The 15,533-nt window shown below is 47.6% G+C and overlaps 2 protein-coding genes across 3 annotated transcripts in view; one reads left to right on the forward strand and one right to left on the reverse strand.

The window, feature by feature from the left end:
* Nucleotides 1-4,693, forward strand: part of LOC135816032 (collagen alpha-1(I) chain-like) — a 68,579-nt gene extending 63,886 nt beyond the window's left edge. Inside the window, exons 64-69 of one of the 2 annotated variants that reach the window (XM_065329388.1) lie at nucleotides 669-746; nucleotides 1,070-1,214; nucleotides 1,716-1,819; nucleotides 2,229-2,315; nucleotides 2,520-2,708; nucleotides 3,566-4,693. In XM_065329388.1, the coding sequence (XP_065185460.1) occupies nucleotides 669-746; nucleotides 1,070-1,214; nucleotides 1,716-1,819; nucleotides 2,229-2,315; nucleotides 2,520-2,708; nucleotides 3,566-3,712 (750 nt within the window). In that variant the 3' untranslated portion in view covers nucleotides 3,713-4,693. Of the gene's footprint in view, nucleotides 1-668; nucleotides 747-1,069; nucleotides 1,215-1,715; nucleotides 1,820-2,228; nucleotides 2,316-2,519; nucleotides 2,709-3,565 lie in introns of those variants that run through there. The other variant, XR_010553351.1, reaches the window with a different exon arrangement.
* Nucleotides 4,694-5,595: 902 nt separating this feature from the next.
* Nucleotides 5,596-15,533, reverse strand: part of LOC135816033 (serine/arginine repetitive matrix protein 2-like) — a 24,128-nt gene continuing 14,190 nt past the window's right edge. Inside the window, exons 7-17 of the mRNA XM_065329390.1 lie at nucleotides 14,753-15,135; nucleotides 14,366-14,446; nucleotides 13,851-14,056; nucleotides 12,534-12,645; nucleotides 12,346-12,392; nucleotides 10,773-11,826; nucleotides 10,369-10,428; nucleotides 9,945-9,970; nucleotides 8,227-8,478; nucleotides 6,906-7,119; nucleotides 5,596-6,495 (exon numbers count right to left, since the gene is read on the reverse strand). Of these exons, the coding sequence (XP_065185462.1) occupies nucleotides 6,394-6,495; nucleotides 6,906-7,119; nucleotides 8,227-8,478; nucleotides 9,945-9,970; nucleotides 10,369-10,428; nucleotides 10,773-11,826; nucleotides 12,346-12,392; nucleotides 12,534-12,645; nucleotides 13,851-14,056; nucleotides 14,366-14,446; nucleotides 14,753-15,135 (2,537 nt within the window). The 3' untranslated portion in view covers nucleotides 5,596-6,393. The remainder of the gene's footprint in view (nucleotides 6,496-6,905; nucleotides 7,120-8,226; nucleotides 8,479-9,944; nucleotides 9,971-10,368; nucleotides 10,429-10,772; nucleotides 11,827-12,345; nucleotides 12,393-12,533; nucleotides 12,646-13,850; nucleotides 14,057-14,365; nucleotides 14,447-14,752; nucleotides 15,136-15,533) is intronic.

Here is a 15,533-nt window from a genome sequence, read left to right on the forward strand (position 1 = left end):
TCGAATGACATCCAATCTCACCTCTTCTCCTTGTGTGGCTTGTGTTACATTTAGAGAACACTTTACCCCCCCCCCTGATTAATTTAAACTAAATGCTCCTGGCCTTTTGTTCTTCAAGTAGTTGAAAGTAATTGAAGCTATTGGGAACCTAAACATTTGCAAAGTGCTGCAGAACTTGTATGCATCTCGTGGTGATCTTTTTCTTGTTATTGGCTACTGATAATTGCATATTGGAGCTTCGAGCTTCGATATAACAGTGTATACCAACCCGAAATTGGGGTTTCCTTTGCTCGAGATAGCATTTTTTCAAAACGCAGTTTTACTCAGTAAAAAGTTGAAAATCAACTTTGGTAAAAGAGAACTGCCCCATACGTGATTGATCAGCTCTCAGCTCTCCGCTCCTCATACAATCCCCACTTTACATCACAATGTATTATTGCTTGTGAAATGGGCAATGATGGATGGCTTGACTCTTCCCCAGTGTAGCTTTCTCTAGCCATTTTGACATGCAGAGTGAATGTCTGAATGCCTTCAAGTACTGATGTGCATGGCATAAGTGAAGAAACATACGTCCGGGCTCCACATCCGTGTTCTTCTACTCATTGTGCTTCTACTCATTGTTCTTCTACTCATTGTTCTTCTACTCATTGTGCTTCTACTCACTGTAGGTGTTTAGAATCAAGTGCAGACAGCTACCATCGACCAGTCAAGGTGACATCCCTTATCGCAGTGAACAGCATCAACAGGTGTGTAATCCTGGCCACACCATTGTGGGGTCTGTGACTTCCCATCACGTGACGGGGCCCGTACACATTATGTGCACCCTGCTGTGTCAGTGGGAGAGAGAGAGAGAGAGAGAGAGAGAGAGAGAGAGAGAGAGAGAGAGAGAGAGAGAGAGAGAGAGAGAGAGAGAGGGAGGGAGGGAGGGAGGGAGAGAGAGAGAGAGAGAGAGAGAGAGAGAGAGAGAGAGAGCGAGAGAGAGAGAGAGAGAGAGGCTGTGATACAATATTGTACTCCTCTGACCTTGCTAATCTTTACTGTGTTTTTGGATGTGTATTCTGCCCTACAGTTCACTGTGCTTGGTGAGACTGCGGTGGGTGTTCAAGAGCAAGCTAGTGCACTGCGGACCCCGGGCACCGGCACTCAGCTGAGACCGGCTGTGACATGCCGTGAACTGCTGGATAGCCACAGTGGCGCTTCCACTATGAACAATGGTATGTGTACAGTACTGTCGCAGAAGAACTGGGGGGGGGGGGGGCTCCTAGCCTAGACCGTTCTTATTTTCATGTAGTGCAGTCTATGCACAGTTGAGTCACCGTGTGTACATTGGTATGCTGTGCTTGGTGAAACTCTCGCCTGGTCATTCTTTGGTGCTCCGTTCTTCAGTGCCCGACAGTAACTTACTGTATGGAAGCTGTGTATTGCTCTTGGAGGTTGTGTTGGAATGTACCTGTGCATTGTGTGAACATGTATGACGCCATTAATGCATTGCCATCAACCACATCATGGGTAGCATCTGACTTGTGAATCGATATAACTAGTCATGAGTTCGCCCCAGCTTCGGCGCATTTGTATCCCCAGTGCCAAACCTTTCTGTTATTGCTGTGCGATCCATCAACCTGCTGCGTTGCGGTTTGCTCCCCATTGGTAGCACATCGTTCTTTTACCCATCCTATGTGTGTTTGTGTCCGTTATGCGTGTATGACTTGACGCAGGCCGCTACTTCATCGACCCTAACGGAGGAATGGGCACCGACGCATTTGAAGTATTCTGTAACTTCACGTCGGGCGGCCAGTCTTGTATTGAGCCGAGGCAACAGGTAAGCCATGTGTCCGGTGACATTTATAGTAGGCCTCCTTGTCACTTCATATACGTCCGCCCATTGCAAGGGATGAGATGGCTTTGTTGTTAGTGCTAGGAATTGATCAACGTGTTTGACGACCATGTACATGTACATGTACATGTACATGGTCGTCAAACACGTTGGGCCTGGTTTAAATCTGCCTTTTTGATTTTTTTTATCAAACTCTGCCTCGTTTTCTCTGCGCTGCGCTGAGGAGTCCACAGAGGACGAAACAGTTCTTCTGTCTGCCCTTTGAGTGCATGTACATTATTTTATTTATTTTATTTATTTATTTCACCGTTATTTTTCATTATAAACAAGTAAGTTGTGGCTGGTGTGGTAGTTTGATGTTCATGGTTTGTCCTGCTTCCCTTTGTGTTCCAAGACAATACTGTATCGGCCATCGCTGAGCGGTGGTAACCTCAGTACCAGCCAACCATCTCTACTTTCTCAAACACCATTTGGTCATGAGGTATGTACACTAGATCTACGTAACCTTTGTATTGTTTATTTAATAAGGATTCCCCAAAGGCTGCTCGCCTGTCGAGGGGGGTTTCCTGAATGACGAAGTAAAGGATATGTGAACATGGCATATGTAGAGAACTGAGTTGTTTTCAAATGTACTATTACGTTGCACTATTAACAAGAGGGTTATATCTATCCTGTTCTTGCTCAGATTGAGTATCACTCACGCCAATCACAGCTGAATGCCCTGCAAGTGCACAGTGTAGCTGTTACACAGAATGTTGAGATCCGATGTCCGGCCAGCTCTGTCATGTCAACGTTCAACTGGCGCTGGAATGTTCACCTAATGTCCGGTGCACACCAGAGCAGCACGGTGTCTCTTGGAGCAAATGAATGCATGGTAAGATCCGTTAGCACAGAATGCTATAAGTTATGATGAATGCACTTGTACACGTATCGTTACTCGTGGACCATGGTCGCGCTCACCTACCATTATGCCGAGCAAGTCACATGAAAGGTTGGTATCGCTGGGCTGTCCAAAGGCTAGTAACGTTAGGTGTGTTCTCTTATGTAGCATGTTGCTGTTGCCAAGTGTTGGTGCTGCTGTTGGTGCTGCTGGTGCTGCTGCTACTGCTACTGCTGCTGGTGCTACTGCTGCTGCTACTGCTGCTGCTACTGCTACTGCTGCTGGTGCTGCTGCTACTGCTGCTGCTACTGCTACTGCTGCTGGTGCTACTGCTGCTGCTACTGCTGCTGCTACTGCTGCTGCTACTGCTACTGCTGGTGTTGGTGCTGCTGGTGCTGGTGCTGCTGCTACTGCTGTTGGTGCTGCTGCTACTGCTGCTGGTCGCACTTATCAGCATGGCCACCCAGACCACCGAATGCTGTGTGTTGTACATTTTACTTGTTTAACTGAACCAATCGGGTACAGGGCAAAGTTATATAAACTGCCTGTGTGGGAATCTGTAATTTGTGTGGAAGATATATGGAATTATAACGAGCCTCCAAGTGAACCTAATGAAGTTTCTTCGCTCACGCAAATTTTGTTACGGCCATAACGCCCGATACGAGTAAAAGAGCAACTATGCAGCACAATGTTATGGGCAACGGTGTAGCAATAGTGTAGCAATGGTGTGATAACAGTGTAGAGCATCAGCTGGTGCTACAGGATAATGATTTAGTAGCTATATCCCTACACCAGACCCACTTCTCTCACATCTGCATGTCATTCTTTTGCTTCTTGTTATGGCTGTGCAGAATTCAGATGACTACTACTCGACAACATTGACAAGCAGTGCGGGTTCGGGACAGTTGCCGGTTCTAGATCTCTCCGCAACTGGAGCCAGTGGTGGGTCATCGGTGGACAGCCTGCACTTGCGTCTTGGCTCAGTCTGTTTCATCTGAGCGGCGTGTCATCATTAGCAGCAGCAGCAGCAGCAACAGTGGTGTGCTGCTGACTGCAATCATTCACTTGCGTAGCACGTCATTGACTTCTTCTGGCTTTGCTGCTGGTGACTGGTTTCCCTGCTCTTGATCTCTCCCCTGCTGCTGCTGTGCTGTGGCCAACTTGCTCAGTGCACCTTGTGTGCTGACAGTAGCAGCAGCAGGGGAGGTGCAGCGTTCTAATGGTCAAGGCGAGTCTCCTGAAACCTAGCCGGCCAGATGTGCCATTTTCCCGGACTATCAACAGATTCCAACTGCTACCTTTTGAGGACTTTTTCCCCATAAAATTCAAGTGCTGTTGCGGACCAACCAGCCCGCTGCTACTGCTCCCAGCTGCTGCCAGGACTACTAGTATGTACTAGTATGTGTGTTCAGTATAGTTACTAGGAATATTTGTGATCCTGGCGGTCACTGGACTGCATGTAGCCTTGACATGCTGCTCTCAACTACCAGCTATTTATAGGACAAAAAAAGAAGACAGGTGAGTAAGTGAGAGGGTGCCCTGTAGCCCATTCTGCCCACATGCAGTCCATCTTGACACTGCAGAGATGGGTGCCCTGTAGCCCATTCCGCCAACATGCAGTCCATCTTGACACTGCAGAGATTGGAACTGCTATGCGCACTGTACACTGTAGTGCTGGACGCCAAAGATAATATTGTGTGTGTGTGTGTGTGTGTGTGTGTGTGTGTGTGTGTGTGTGTGTGTGTGTGTGTGTGTGTGTGTGTTTGTGAGTGATGTATGTCATGAGCTACTTGATTTCAGCCTTCCCGCACTCTCTGATCACCATTACCACGCTATAATGGTTGTGCCGCTTGTGCAACCCATCTATAACTAACACCCCCTTGCTTGTTCTGGAAGGCCACCGCGCGCTGGGTGCTTGAGAACAGAAACGGTAATATAGAATTTCAACAAAACAATTTGCAGTTTCACTTGCCATCGGTTGTGCTGCGTGTGTATGGGTGGACTTGCTGTGCCAAAGCCTATCCAGTCCGGAGCATGACACATATTGTCACTAGCTGGATGGCCATTGGTGTATTCAAGTACCAGTACCGGTACAGCCGGCCTATCATGCATGTACAAGAGAGCGAGGGAGGGAAAGGAGCGCAGACTCCATGCACTACTACATTGTGACTATCGACTGCATTTTCGCCGAATTGCCTGAAAACATGAAAATCGGCAAATGAGTACGAGGCGCCACATTTTACAGGGGGGGGGGGCTTTTTGGCTAGAACCGTGCCATGCAAGCCCTGTCCCGACCTTGGGGGGGGGGATCGCAATTCCACGGATGTCAGGATGCGAGCTCTTCCGCGATTTTGACGATTTCTTATTATAAATCCGTGATTTATTTCCTTTTTCACACTCCCCACTCTCTTCTTTATGAAAAATTGGCAGTTTTCTGGAAGGCAAACCGGTAGTCTAGACTGGCCATCCACTTTGTTTACCAAAATAAATGTAATCTGTCGCCAATTCCCCTCAATTTTGCTGCAAATTGTGCCATGATTTTTCAGCTCTTCATCCTCGATTTTCCGTGGGGCATGGGGACAGAAACTAGAAAGCCAACCACCGTGTCTCATCAGTCATGCAGCCTACAGCACACATACCACGTGTGACATAGGATATAATTTAATTTTCGTTGAAGACAGCTCCATTTCCTACACTGAAATCACACACCTCTACCAACCCCCAGCCTCACAACTGATAGAGCCAGTTTGGTAAAGGGGAAAGTAAGTTGAGAGTACCGTTTCGAAACAAGGAACGCATCTACCCAAAGCAGTAGATCAAAAAACGAATGCCCCCACAGAGATTTGTTCTAGGCTACTACGGCCTGTAGAAAATCCAAAAATACAGATACAAGAATTTATTCCAAAATAAAGACATTGCACAGCAAGTACGTTTTATTAGCAGAAGTAGTGTTAGGGAACGAGCGGGATAACAAAAAAAGGTCATGAGACGATGGCGGGCGCGTAGAATATGCAAAGTGTCTGGACAAAAAAGTGATGGGAAGAGTGTTCGTAGTAACAGCCTGGTATGTACACCACATTACCATCATACATTACAAGCGAGTGAAGAGGGGCAGCGGCTCTGGGACAGGCAAGGGTAAAAGCCAGTTCTACCTCTCCACAGCGTAAGCGCGCATTAAAAGAAGCTGGAAAATTTGGCGAAATGAAATGCAGAGATCCAGCGGGAGCAGATGGATAACTACAATAACATTGCGCGTATAGGTTAGATGCGGCAGGCTAGCATTCTAAAACGACAGAGTTATCCAGTGCGTATCTAGATGGTGCGAGGGGACGTGCAAAATACAAGTGCACAGTTAGTCAACAATGCGATCAGCACAAAAGGGCATACACACACACGCGCAAACACACACACGCACCATGCACGATCATACCATTACGCTCGGCCTGGCCCAACGCAGAAAGAATGCAAAGAAACAGAGCAATTCACAATGTATATACACACACACACATACACAGGGAAGGGACTCATTGAATGAGCAACGGGTGCCGCAGTGATTCACACATCTACACAATTACAAAGCAAGCAAAATCAACAATCAACGAAAAATACCAAAATGGCAAAAGCAATGCGAAAGCAATATACACATATGACACAGTGCATTAGCGCACACTAGAGGACATCAACCTAGCTTAGCTCGCTTTCTCGCTATTGCGGCTTCAACAGCTCTCAACTCGGCCAGAAGTTCCTGCTTGCGTTGTGGGTTGCTTGCAGAGCCTTGCACCTGCAGAAGGAGCAGGAGCATCGGGGACGGGACAATACAGCAGCGGGCATCGTAAAAAAATCTATCACACAAACAGAACCTCGCATGCTAAGAAATCTAATATTGTAGACGGCTGCTGAAAGCATGCATGCTACTACTATGGTAGCACTGTACTGAGTTTTAGCTAGCAGCAAGGTTCAAACTGATGAAAAGTGGCAGTCCCTTAACGAAATTTAGGAAAGGTAACTGCTTCGCAAATTTGTTGACGTTCAGTTTTTTACTATTTTCTATACATCCACAACCAGACCCATGGCACAATCAGGTAGCAACAGTGATTGGTAACAAACACTCACAACAGTGATTGGTAACAAACACTCACAACAGTGATTGGTAACAAACACTCACAACAGTGATTGGTAACAAACACTCACTTCAGAAGCCAATGCGTCGCCAAACTGTTCCACAAGTGCTGACGGTGAAGTATCTCCTCGCATAGGTGTTCTGGAGCGGCGTGCAGATTGTGACCGCGACCTGGACTGGGACCGCGAGGCCGACCTGGACCTTGACCGTGAACCAGACCGGGACCGGGACCTGGATCGCGATACAGAGCGTGACCGTGATCTTGACCGTGAACCAAAGCTTGAACTTAGCAGCACACCGGGGAAACGATAACACCATCAGCTTATGACAGAACCGAATCATAATAAAAGTGAATTTACATTGTGAATGAAATTGCAAACTAGAATAGCCTTGTAACTTGAACAAGACGGTGACATATTTTCCTACAGTATTGCAAAAATGTTGTGTATAGGAAGAAAAGAATTTCAAGTTCGCCAGAGCTGTAGTCTGTAGGTGCATGCAGTGCATGTGATGTATGGACCAGTGTCATGACATGCAGTGCATGTGATGTATGGACCAGTGTCATGAAAACATTGTCTGTGATGTGAAATCTTTAAAAAAAATTATTTGAAGGAAACACATGTACACTCAACCCTCGTTCATCCGGGAAAGAAGGGTGCTAATTATTAAAGCTTGCTACATACATTCCGTGGGTGCCTGTAAGTTGAGTACAGTCGTCCCTCTCTAATCCAGCACTTTATAAACCAGCACCCTTGATAAACCAGCACAATTGTCAGTAGCCAAAATGTCCTCTTCATGCACATTGCAGCAGTAAATCAGATTTGTTAATCCAGCACCCTCCCTAATCCAGCAGAATTTCCCTGGCACAAATGGTGCCGGATTATTGAGGGACCACTGTACATGTAGTTCTCTTTTCTGTAAATTAACCCTTGGCTCTCCATCCCAGTACATAGTTCTAGTACTCTTAAAAATAAAAATATAGTACTGCAGTGGAACTACTCAACAAAGGACACCCCAGGAGGGAGCTGAAAAATCTGCTCTGTGTGTAGAAGAGGTGTGCTGACAGCAGAAATCACCATAATCCAATTGAGAAGCTTAGGTACTATATGTACTAGTACTCAACAGGCTCAAAAGTGTTTTTGTTTTTTTTGTTTTTGTTTTTTTGGCTCAAAAGTGTGCCCTGTAGATGGGTTGAGTACACATGTGTACAGAATCTGCAGACAGTATGGTTGTACAGAATCTGCAGACAGTATGGTTTCGTCCTAGTACCAGTATGTACATGCAATTCCGAATGGAGAGAAGACTCCCAGCACAGGTATGCATGCTGTTACATGTTATTAAGCTCAACACTGCACAGGACATGAACGCATGTTGAGAGCACCAGGAACTCACTCTGAATCTGATCCCAGTAGGTCTTCGTCGGGAATGGACGGACGGAATGTAGACACATTCGGCGATATGCCGCGTGACGACGATTTGCTCGGGCGGCGAGAATTACCTCTCGACACGCTCAGCCGTTGAGGGGACTGATGACGCTGTGGAGACAGACGCTGTGGAGACGGAGACCCCGATGGTGTACGCGGCTGGATGGGTCCAGGATTCCGCCGTGGAGATGAGTAAGAACGGCGGAATGGGCTGTTATTCCTGAGCAGATATCAAAAATCAACAATGACAATAACATTCGTAAGCGGTGTACTTTTAATTATAGGTTAGTGCATGGCAGGGAGGGCCTTATGGCTTGTTAGTGCCCGACAGGTTAGCCTGAGGGCCGTAGGCCCGAGGGCTACCCTGGAGGGCACAAACAAGCCATAAGACCCTCCCTGCCATGCACTAACTATTTTAGAACGAGGTTACATGCATTATCTCACTTCCATCATGCTTGTGTACCATAATATTGGGTAGTTTTGTGGTTTGTGTGCAGAGAGACTTGGTGTGGCATGGAAGAATATTTTCTTCTGGTAAGTTATGGTAACTCAGCACCACTTAGGACTACTAAAAGTAAAATAGAAGCAAATGAAATGCTGGGCTCTTATTGCGAGCTTCATTCTTATTCATAGCTTGTGGAGCTATTTAGGGGATTTGAGAGCCCCTTGTCGATACCGCTAATGACTTCGATCTTCGGTTTTTATAGGTTTCCGCTAGCTGTTGACAAAGGAAATTCGTAAAGATGAAAGAATACGGGAGGCAAAAACCGTACACACTTCTGAAATGCGTAGCTTTTAGTAGTACACCGTATATTTTATGCAGAGTTCATTATCTGCACCGTACTATAATGCATACAGGGAGTTGTACGCACCAGTTTAGAGTATATTCAGCGGGCTTTAAACTCTGATAAGGCCCTTGGCGGGAATGTCGCTGATTGGTCGTTTCCTGGACAACGAGACAGACCTCGTTCTAAACCTAGATAGGCTGTCCGATTTTTTCAAAACCCAAATTAGTACAGTGTAAAAGCTATTCGCTTCATCAGTAAGTGGAAACACATTTTAAATATGCTCTTTGCAAGAGGAATACATCACCAGTAGAATAGATAAGCAACGGACTGATACTACAGCACCACAAGCCACCACATGCACCAGAACATGGCAATTCTGACGATATACACGCTGCAAAGTCTTGTTTTTATTATCATTGGCAAGTGCTGAAATATTTCGAAAATAACTTGGAGCTTGGCTCTGTGTCGCTGCCTGAAGGCTCTATTTCAGTAATTTCACACTCTCTAAAAAATAGCTCCAGACGTGAAATTCTGTTTGAGCGCTAAATCTCCACTCCATGACTTTGGATCGCCTCTCACTTTTTCCGAGTTGGCATCTGAGACTTTTCGATAAATCTTTTAATGTGATTTGGCGGAGCATTTTGCAGAGTTGCGAAAACTTGAAGTCACCCAACATGCTACATCCAAGACACCTGGAAAAAGACGTAAAAAACGTATATATTGGTCACTGAAGAACCTAACTGCTGCACACTAAGGCGCAGAGCGTGTGATAAAACAACCAATAACGTACACGTATTAGCATAACAATAACACTGTGGAATAAAAGCAGCTTGCAATACCACCGAGGAGAAACAAGCAAGAGAACACGACAGAACACTATCTAAAACTTCTTCCTCACCTGTACGATCTCTTCCTGCGATTGTCCTGTAGAGGGCGCAGACAGTAACAACAACCAACATACTATGAAACAGTAATAGCTACCAACAGGGAGTCCTAGCATCTACTGAGACGACACGGACGAGTGGAATACGGATCTATGCGGGTTTCACTCCCAGGCTGCCCAATCCAGGTGTCCTCAGGGCAGGGCTGATGTGTACAAGCTCGCATATAGCAGCACTGGTGTTCCAGGTCAGGTCATAGTAACAACCGTGTGTCGAATATGCCAAGGATCACGTAGACTGTCCCCACGGAAATATGCGGAAAAATAAAAATTGCACAGATTTAGCTGCACACAAAAAGTATTCTCCACTGACAATCGGGACAAGAAAATCGATTCTGGAAGCAAACACAAATAAACCTCTAACACGTTACACTAAGCTTACAGGAGATGACGGAGGAGAGTGGTTCCGTTTGTTTCCTTCTCTCCATCCAGTTGAACGGACCTGGGGACAACAATCAAGCGGCAAACACTTAGATGAATAATAATAGCTGCTACAAGAGAAGATTGTAGTAGCACACATAAACCAGAGAGAGCAACTACTAAGCATGGGCCTGGGACAGTGGAATTCATTGCTTTAATACATCGCTTGGACGGTAAGGAATGATAAAAAAAACTTATGTCACAGGTCGTACTGATGCAGCGCAAAACTTGAGTTGAAGATCACAATTTCCATGGCCCCCCCCCCCATACACTTGAAAAATTCAACATCCTAACAGAGTGTGCAGAGTTGCATAAACAGGTACTAGTATACATTTACGTGCTCATGGTTTACACAACGGTGCTTACTCTGTTCCGGGAGGGTGATCTCCAGCGCGGCGGTGAGCGAGAGTACGATCTTCGCCGGTCTGGCGAGCGCGAGTAAGATCGCCTCCGGTCTGGCGAGCGCGAGTGGGAACGGTTTCTTGACAATGATTTGGGAGGAGACCGGTAGCGGCCAGACCTGCCAGGTGTTGGCGATGCCCTGTTGGAGCGCCTTGGTGGTGGTGGTGATGCACGTCTTCTCGGCGACATTGGGGATCCCCACCTCCTGGCTGGACTGCCACTTCTTCTCCTGGACGGCGAATACTCCGGGGATGGCGAGTGCGGTATCGGGGTCCGTTGCCTTGCAGGAGAATTAGAAACGAAGCGTTTGGACTCGGAGCGCTGACCAAAGCGCTGGGGAGAACGAGGCGGTGAGCTCGCTTGTTGGAAACGAGACTCTCGCTTCCTTCTTGGAGGAGAGCGCCTTGGAGATTGTCGGCGACGATTGGGTGGCGAATGGCGCCGGCTATTGCCTGACCAGGAGCGATTGAAGCCATCCTGGCGCGCACGCGATGAGCGATTGTCAGCAATAGGCTGCAGAGGATGCTCCGCAAAGGTGGAGTACTTCTCAAACATGCTACGCTTGGATTCAGGTAGTGGCGGCGTAGTTGGACGCACGGGGGATTGAGTAGGTGACATTGTGGGCGAGGCCGGGCCGGGCGATGCAGTTGGCGACATGACAGGCGATAACGACGGCGACCGTGGTGCAACTGTTGATCCTGGCCCGGACCGCCGATTCCCTCCACGCCTGCGGAATACATCCTTCGCCATCTGGCGACGCGGCGAGGGAGAGCGAGACCGCCTCCATGGGTCCTTCCATTCCATACTGGATGCAGGCGTGAACGTTGACGAGACTTGCCCGCTGCGGTTCTTGGATGACATATCAGCAGAGGAGTGACCGCCACGTCCCGCCATGCCCATCGCGGAGAAATTACCGCGCTGCTGGAAATCATCCCGCCGACGGTTGGAAAAGCCGCCGCCACGATCTCGCCGTGCTGGAGAAGCACGTGTCGGCGATGCAGACTCATTGGATGAAACACTGCACAGGGAAACGGCAAACAGGAGACACAATGAAGGTGCCGCAATGATGTACAGGGAAACGGCAAACAGGAGACACAATGAAAGTGCCGCAATGATCAACAGGGAAACGGCAAACAGGAGACACAATGAAAGTGCCGCAATGATCAACAGGGAAACGGCAAACAGGAGACACAATGAAAGTGCCGCAATGATCAACAGGGAAACGGCAAACAGGAGACACAATGAAAGTGCCGCAATGATCAACAGGGAAACGGCAAACAGGAGACACAATGAAAGTGCCGCAATGATCAACAGGGAAACGGCAAACAGGAGACACAATGAAAGTGCCGCAATATGATGTCCGTCGGCTTCACACCGTATACCTCACATTACTTCAAAAACCACTTCCTGCAATATGGTAGATATCACTAAATAACGAGGCAGTGCTGGAAGTCAATCGCTCTCAAGGGAGAAGACAATATCGATCAAACGCGCACAGCACACACGTGTGTGTAATGACAGTTCCAGGAGTACAGACCTTGGTGTTCTGGCACGCTGGTGTTGAGGGCGACGGTGGTCAGGGCCCTAAACATGCAATGCAATACAGAACACAGCATTCTCAGCAGTATTCTCCTAGAGTAAATACCCAGACATAGTAACAGCATCAGCACCAGCATCAGCAGAGATCAACAACAGCACAACTGCAGCAAGACGTGCAATACATACCTCATCAAAGCGAGACTTTCTGAAGTTATTGCCACCTCCTCCACCACCACCACCACCACCACCACGTCCTGGCCTGCCCCGGTTTCCACCAGACGGTGCGTTCGACCATCGGCTGCAGAAGCAAAGCAGGCAAATGAACATAACAACACCGGATGATGTCCTTTTGGCTTGTACCCACACTAGTAAAAAGCCTCTTCTGAAGGAAAAATAATCATGCATATCATAAAACACTCATGAATGGGTGCAGTAGTTCACCCAAAAACTATAGTCACACTAGTACTAGTACTAAAGCTGTGTTCCCTACTGGCGCGTGGACGCGGTACGTTTGCGGTTCATGTGTGCAAATATGCGCGCTCAAGCTTTCACAAAAAACAGCAATTCCGAGTCGTATTTAGCGCGTTCGACACCTTCGAGTACTAATTTTTTGACCCCGCCAGTCAAAGTGACTGGCATGTACGCGCCTGATACGCGCTGAAAATTCCAATATGTTGGAATTTCCATTTCGGCGCGTTTCCGTACGCATGGCGCACCAAAAGCCAGCAAAAATACGCACAAACGCGTGGTTTCACGCGTACACGCGCCAGTTGTGAACACAGCTTAACAGCAATCACACACAAACCATGATGGAGACAATCCAAGCAACCACTTGTAGTACGTAGTTGTGTCCAAAAGAAGTCTGTCCCCGGGGAAAATTGCGGAAAAAAATCGCAAAAAATCGCGGGGGAAAATGCGGCATAATATGGCATAATTTGCGGTGAATTTGCGGTAAATATGCGGTGAATAATATTGATGTGCGGCAATTTTCAGTGAGTATGTAGTGAAATCAATCAGTTACAAGTCTCTGGTGTAAGCACTCGTCATATTTGAGTAAAAAGCCGCCACGATGAGACGTTGCTGACCGAACAGTGCACTGTGTGTACGTGTAGTGCAACAAAAAGTTCAAAAAAAGCGGGAAAATCGCGGAAAACGCGGTCTTTTAAAAAATCGCAAAAAACGCGGAAAAAACCGCGGCCGCGGAATCGCAATTTTCCCCGGGGACAGAGAAGTGGAGAGCCCAGGTTGACATAATACGAAGAGCATTATAACAGTGATTATGATTGTTCAATTATCATTTACTCATACTCGAAATACATACCGTACGGAACAAACTGTATAACCAGAATTCAACTCTGCTTTGTTCACTGCAAGAGCTGAGCGAAACAACTGTACACCCGAGTTCAACAAATATATTTCCAACATTTCCCAAACCCAAAGGAAGATCGGTCTAGCCCTGATGACTGCACACACTGAGAAGTTGACAGTGTTCACTTTACTCACCTCCTGCCTGCACCCGGCGCAGGTGAATGCACGCGATCTTGCACACCAGTGCTGTCGTTGTCTCTCGTCGTGCTACCGGTGCGGCGAGAGTGTTGCCTCTGCTGCTGTCTCAGCTGCCGCAACTCTTCTTGCTGCAGGCGCTTCTTTTCCTGGCTTGCTGCCAGCTCACTGGCATGCTCCTTGCGCTCATTCGCACGTCGTATTACCTATAGCAAGCATTACGACAGCGGCAGCACAAACACCAAGACGTTTTGTATGGCTGGTTCCCATTGCAGCAGGTAAGTGCAAAGAGAGTCCAACACACATATATAAAGCAAATGCAAATTCATACACAATGACGTGAATGGGAACAACAACGAATACCCCTGATTCAAATCCCGGTGGTGACAGTCGATTTTTTCTTCAGGCCTTCCGCTCAATGATGCTCTCAAACTGATGAACTGGATGCAACCAACACAATGGATTCTAGAGCAAACGAAGAGTTGGTGCTGCGCTGGTGCTGCACTGGTACTTGCCTCCTTGGCATTCTGCATTCCAATCTCCCAAGCTGTCTTTGGTTTTGCAGCTTCTGCCGCAGACAAGGCTTCTTTCTCGTTCTGCACAGCACACCAGACAGCAAGAGTAAAAAGCATCAGGTTAGGTACCCTAGGTGGGACACCAACAGTATGTGCTTCTGGCCAGTAGAGAAAGGCAATGCAAACACCGCCCCACTGACTCCGACCATGTAATGCCAAGTAAAATACAGTGCAGCTTTAAAAAAACTTTCTAAACGGGAGTTCACCAACCCACCCCTAATGAAATAACTTCGCTTCAGCAAACAGACCAACAATGTTTAACTACAGATAGTCTGGTCGCAACAACAGGATGGAGAAAGGCATTGCAGTGCACTTTAATGAACTCACCCAAGATTCTTCATTTTCCGCATCAGAGTCATCCTCTCCGTGTCCAGGCGGCATTTGCTGCGAGGGCATCGGCTGGTCCATACCAGGCATCTGCATTGGAGGTGGCATGGGTGGAAACATGCCCGGGGGGCCTGGGGGCATTGGGCCCGGACCAGGTCCAGGACCTGGTGCCATAGGGGGAGGAAACATACCAGGTGGCCCTGGTGGCCCAGGCGGTCCGGGTGGTGGTCCATCAAAAGGACCATCGAAGGGGCCGTCGAAGGGACCATCAAAAGGTCCATCAAATGGCGGTTGTTCAAACGGAGGCTCAAACGGTGGCTCAAATGGTGGTCCTGGCGGTCCTGGGGGCCCACCTGGTGGAAATGGAGGTGGCTCGTAATTTCCTGACAAACAAAAGAAGCAAAAAGTACAGAATAGTTTATGAATGAGACGAGAACTTATGAACATGCTTGAATACAAAAAGCAAATCTTTTAATCAACTATTTAACCATGGAATGAGCCATTGACACAATGACGCAGTTTGCATCGGGAGCACCCAACACAGCCACTAACTAGGGGAAAGCTGGCTACTGGCAGGATCTATTCGCACTCACATGCAACACTCATAAACGCAATATTTGGTAATGCGCAAGGATCACTAGCAACCAAGCACACAAGAAACGATGGTGACAGCGATACCACCACCAGCAAACAAAACGAACAAACAAGGAAAGGTGCCCAGACACACATACACACACACATACGTACCCACAAGCGCGCGCACATACACATACACTCACCA

This window comes from Sycon ciliatum, chromosome 4 (assembly GCF_964019385.1).
Source record: "Sycon ciliatum chromosome 4, ocSycCili1.1, whole genome shotgun sequence".
In the NCBI taxonomy this organism is placed as follows: domain Eukaryota; kingdom Metazoa; phylum Porifera; class Calcarea; order Leucosolenida; family Sycettidae; genus Sycon; species Sycon ciliatum.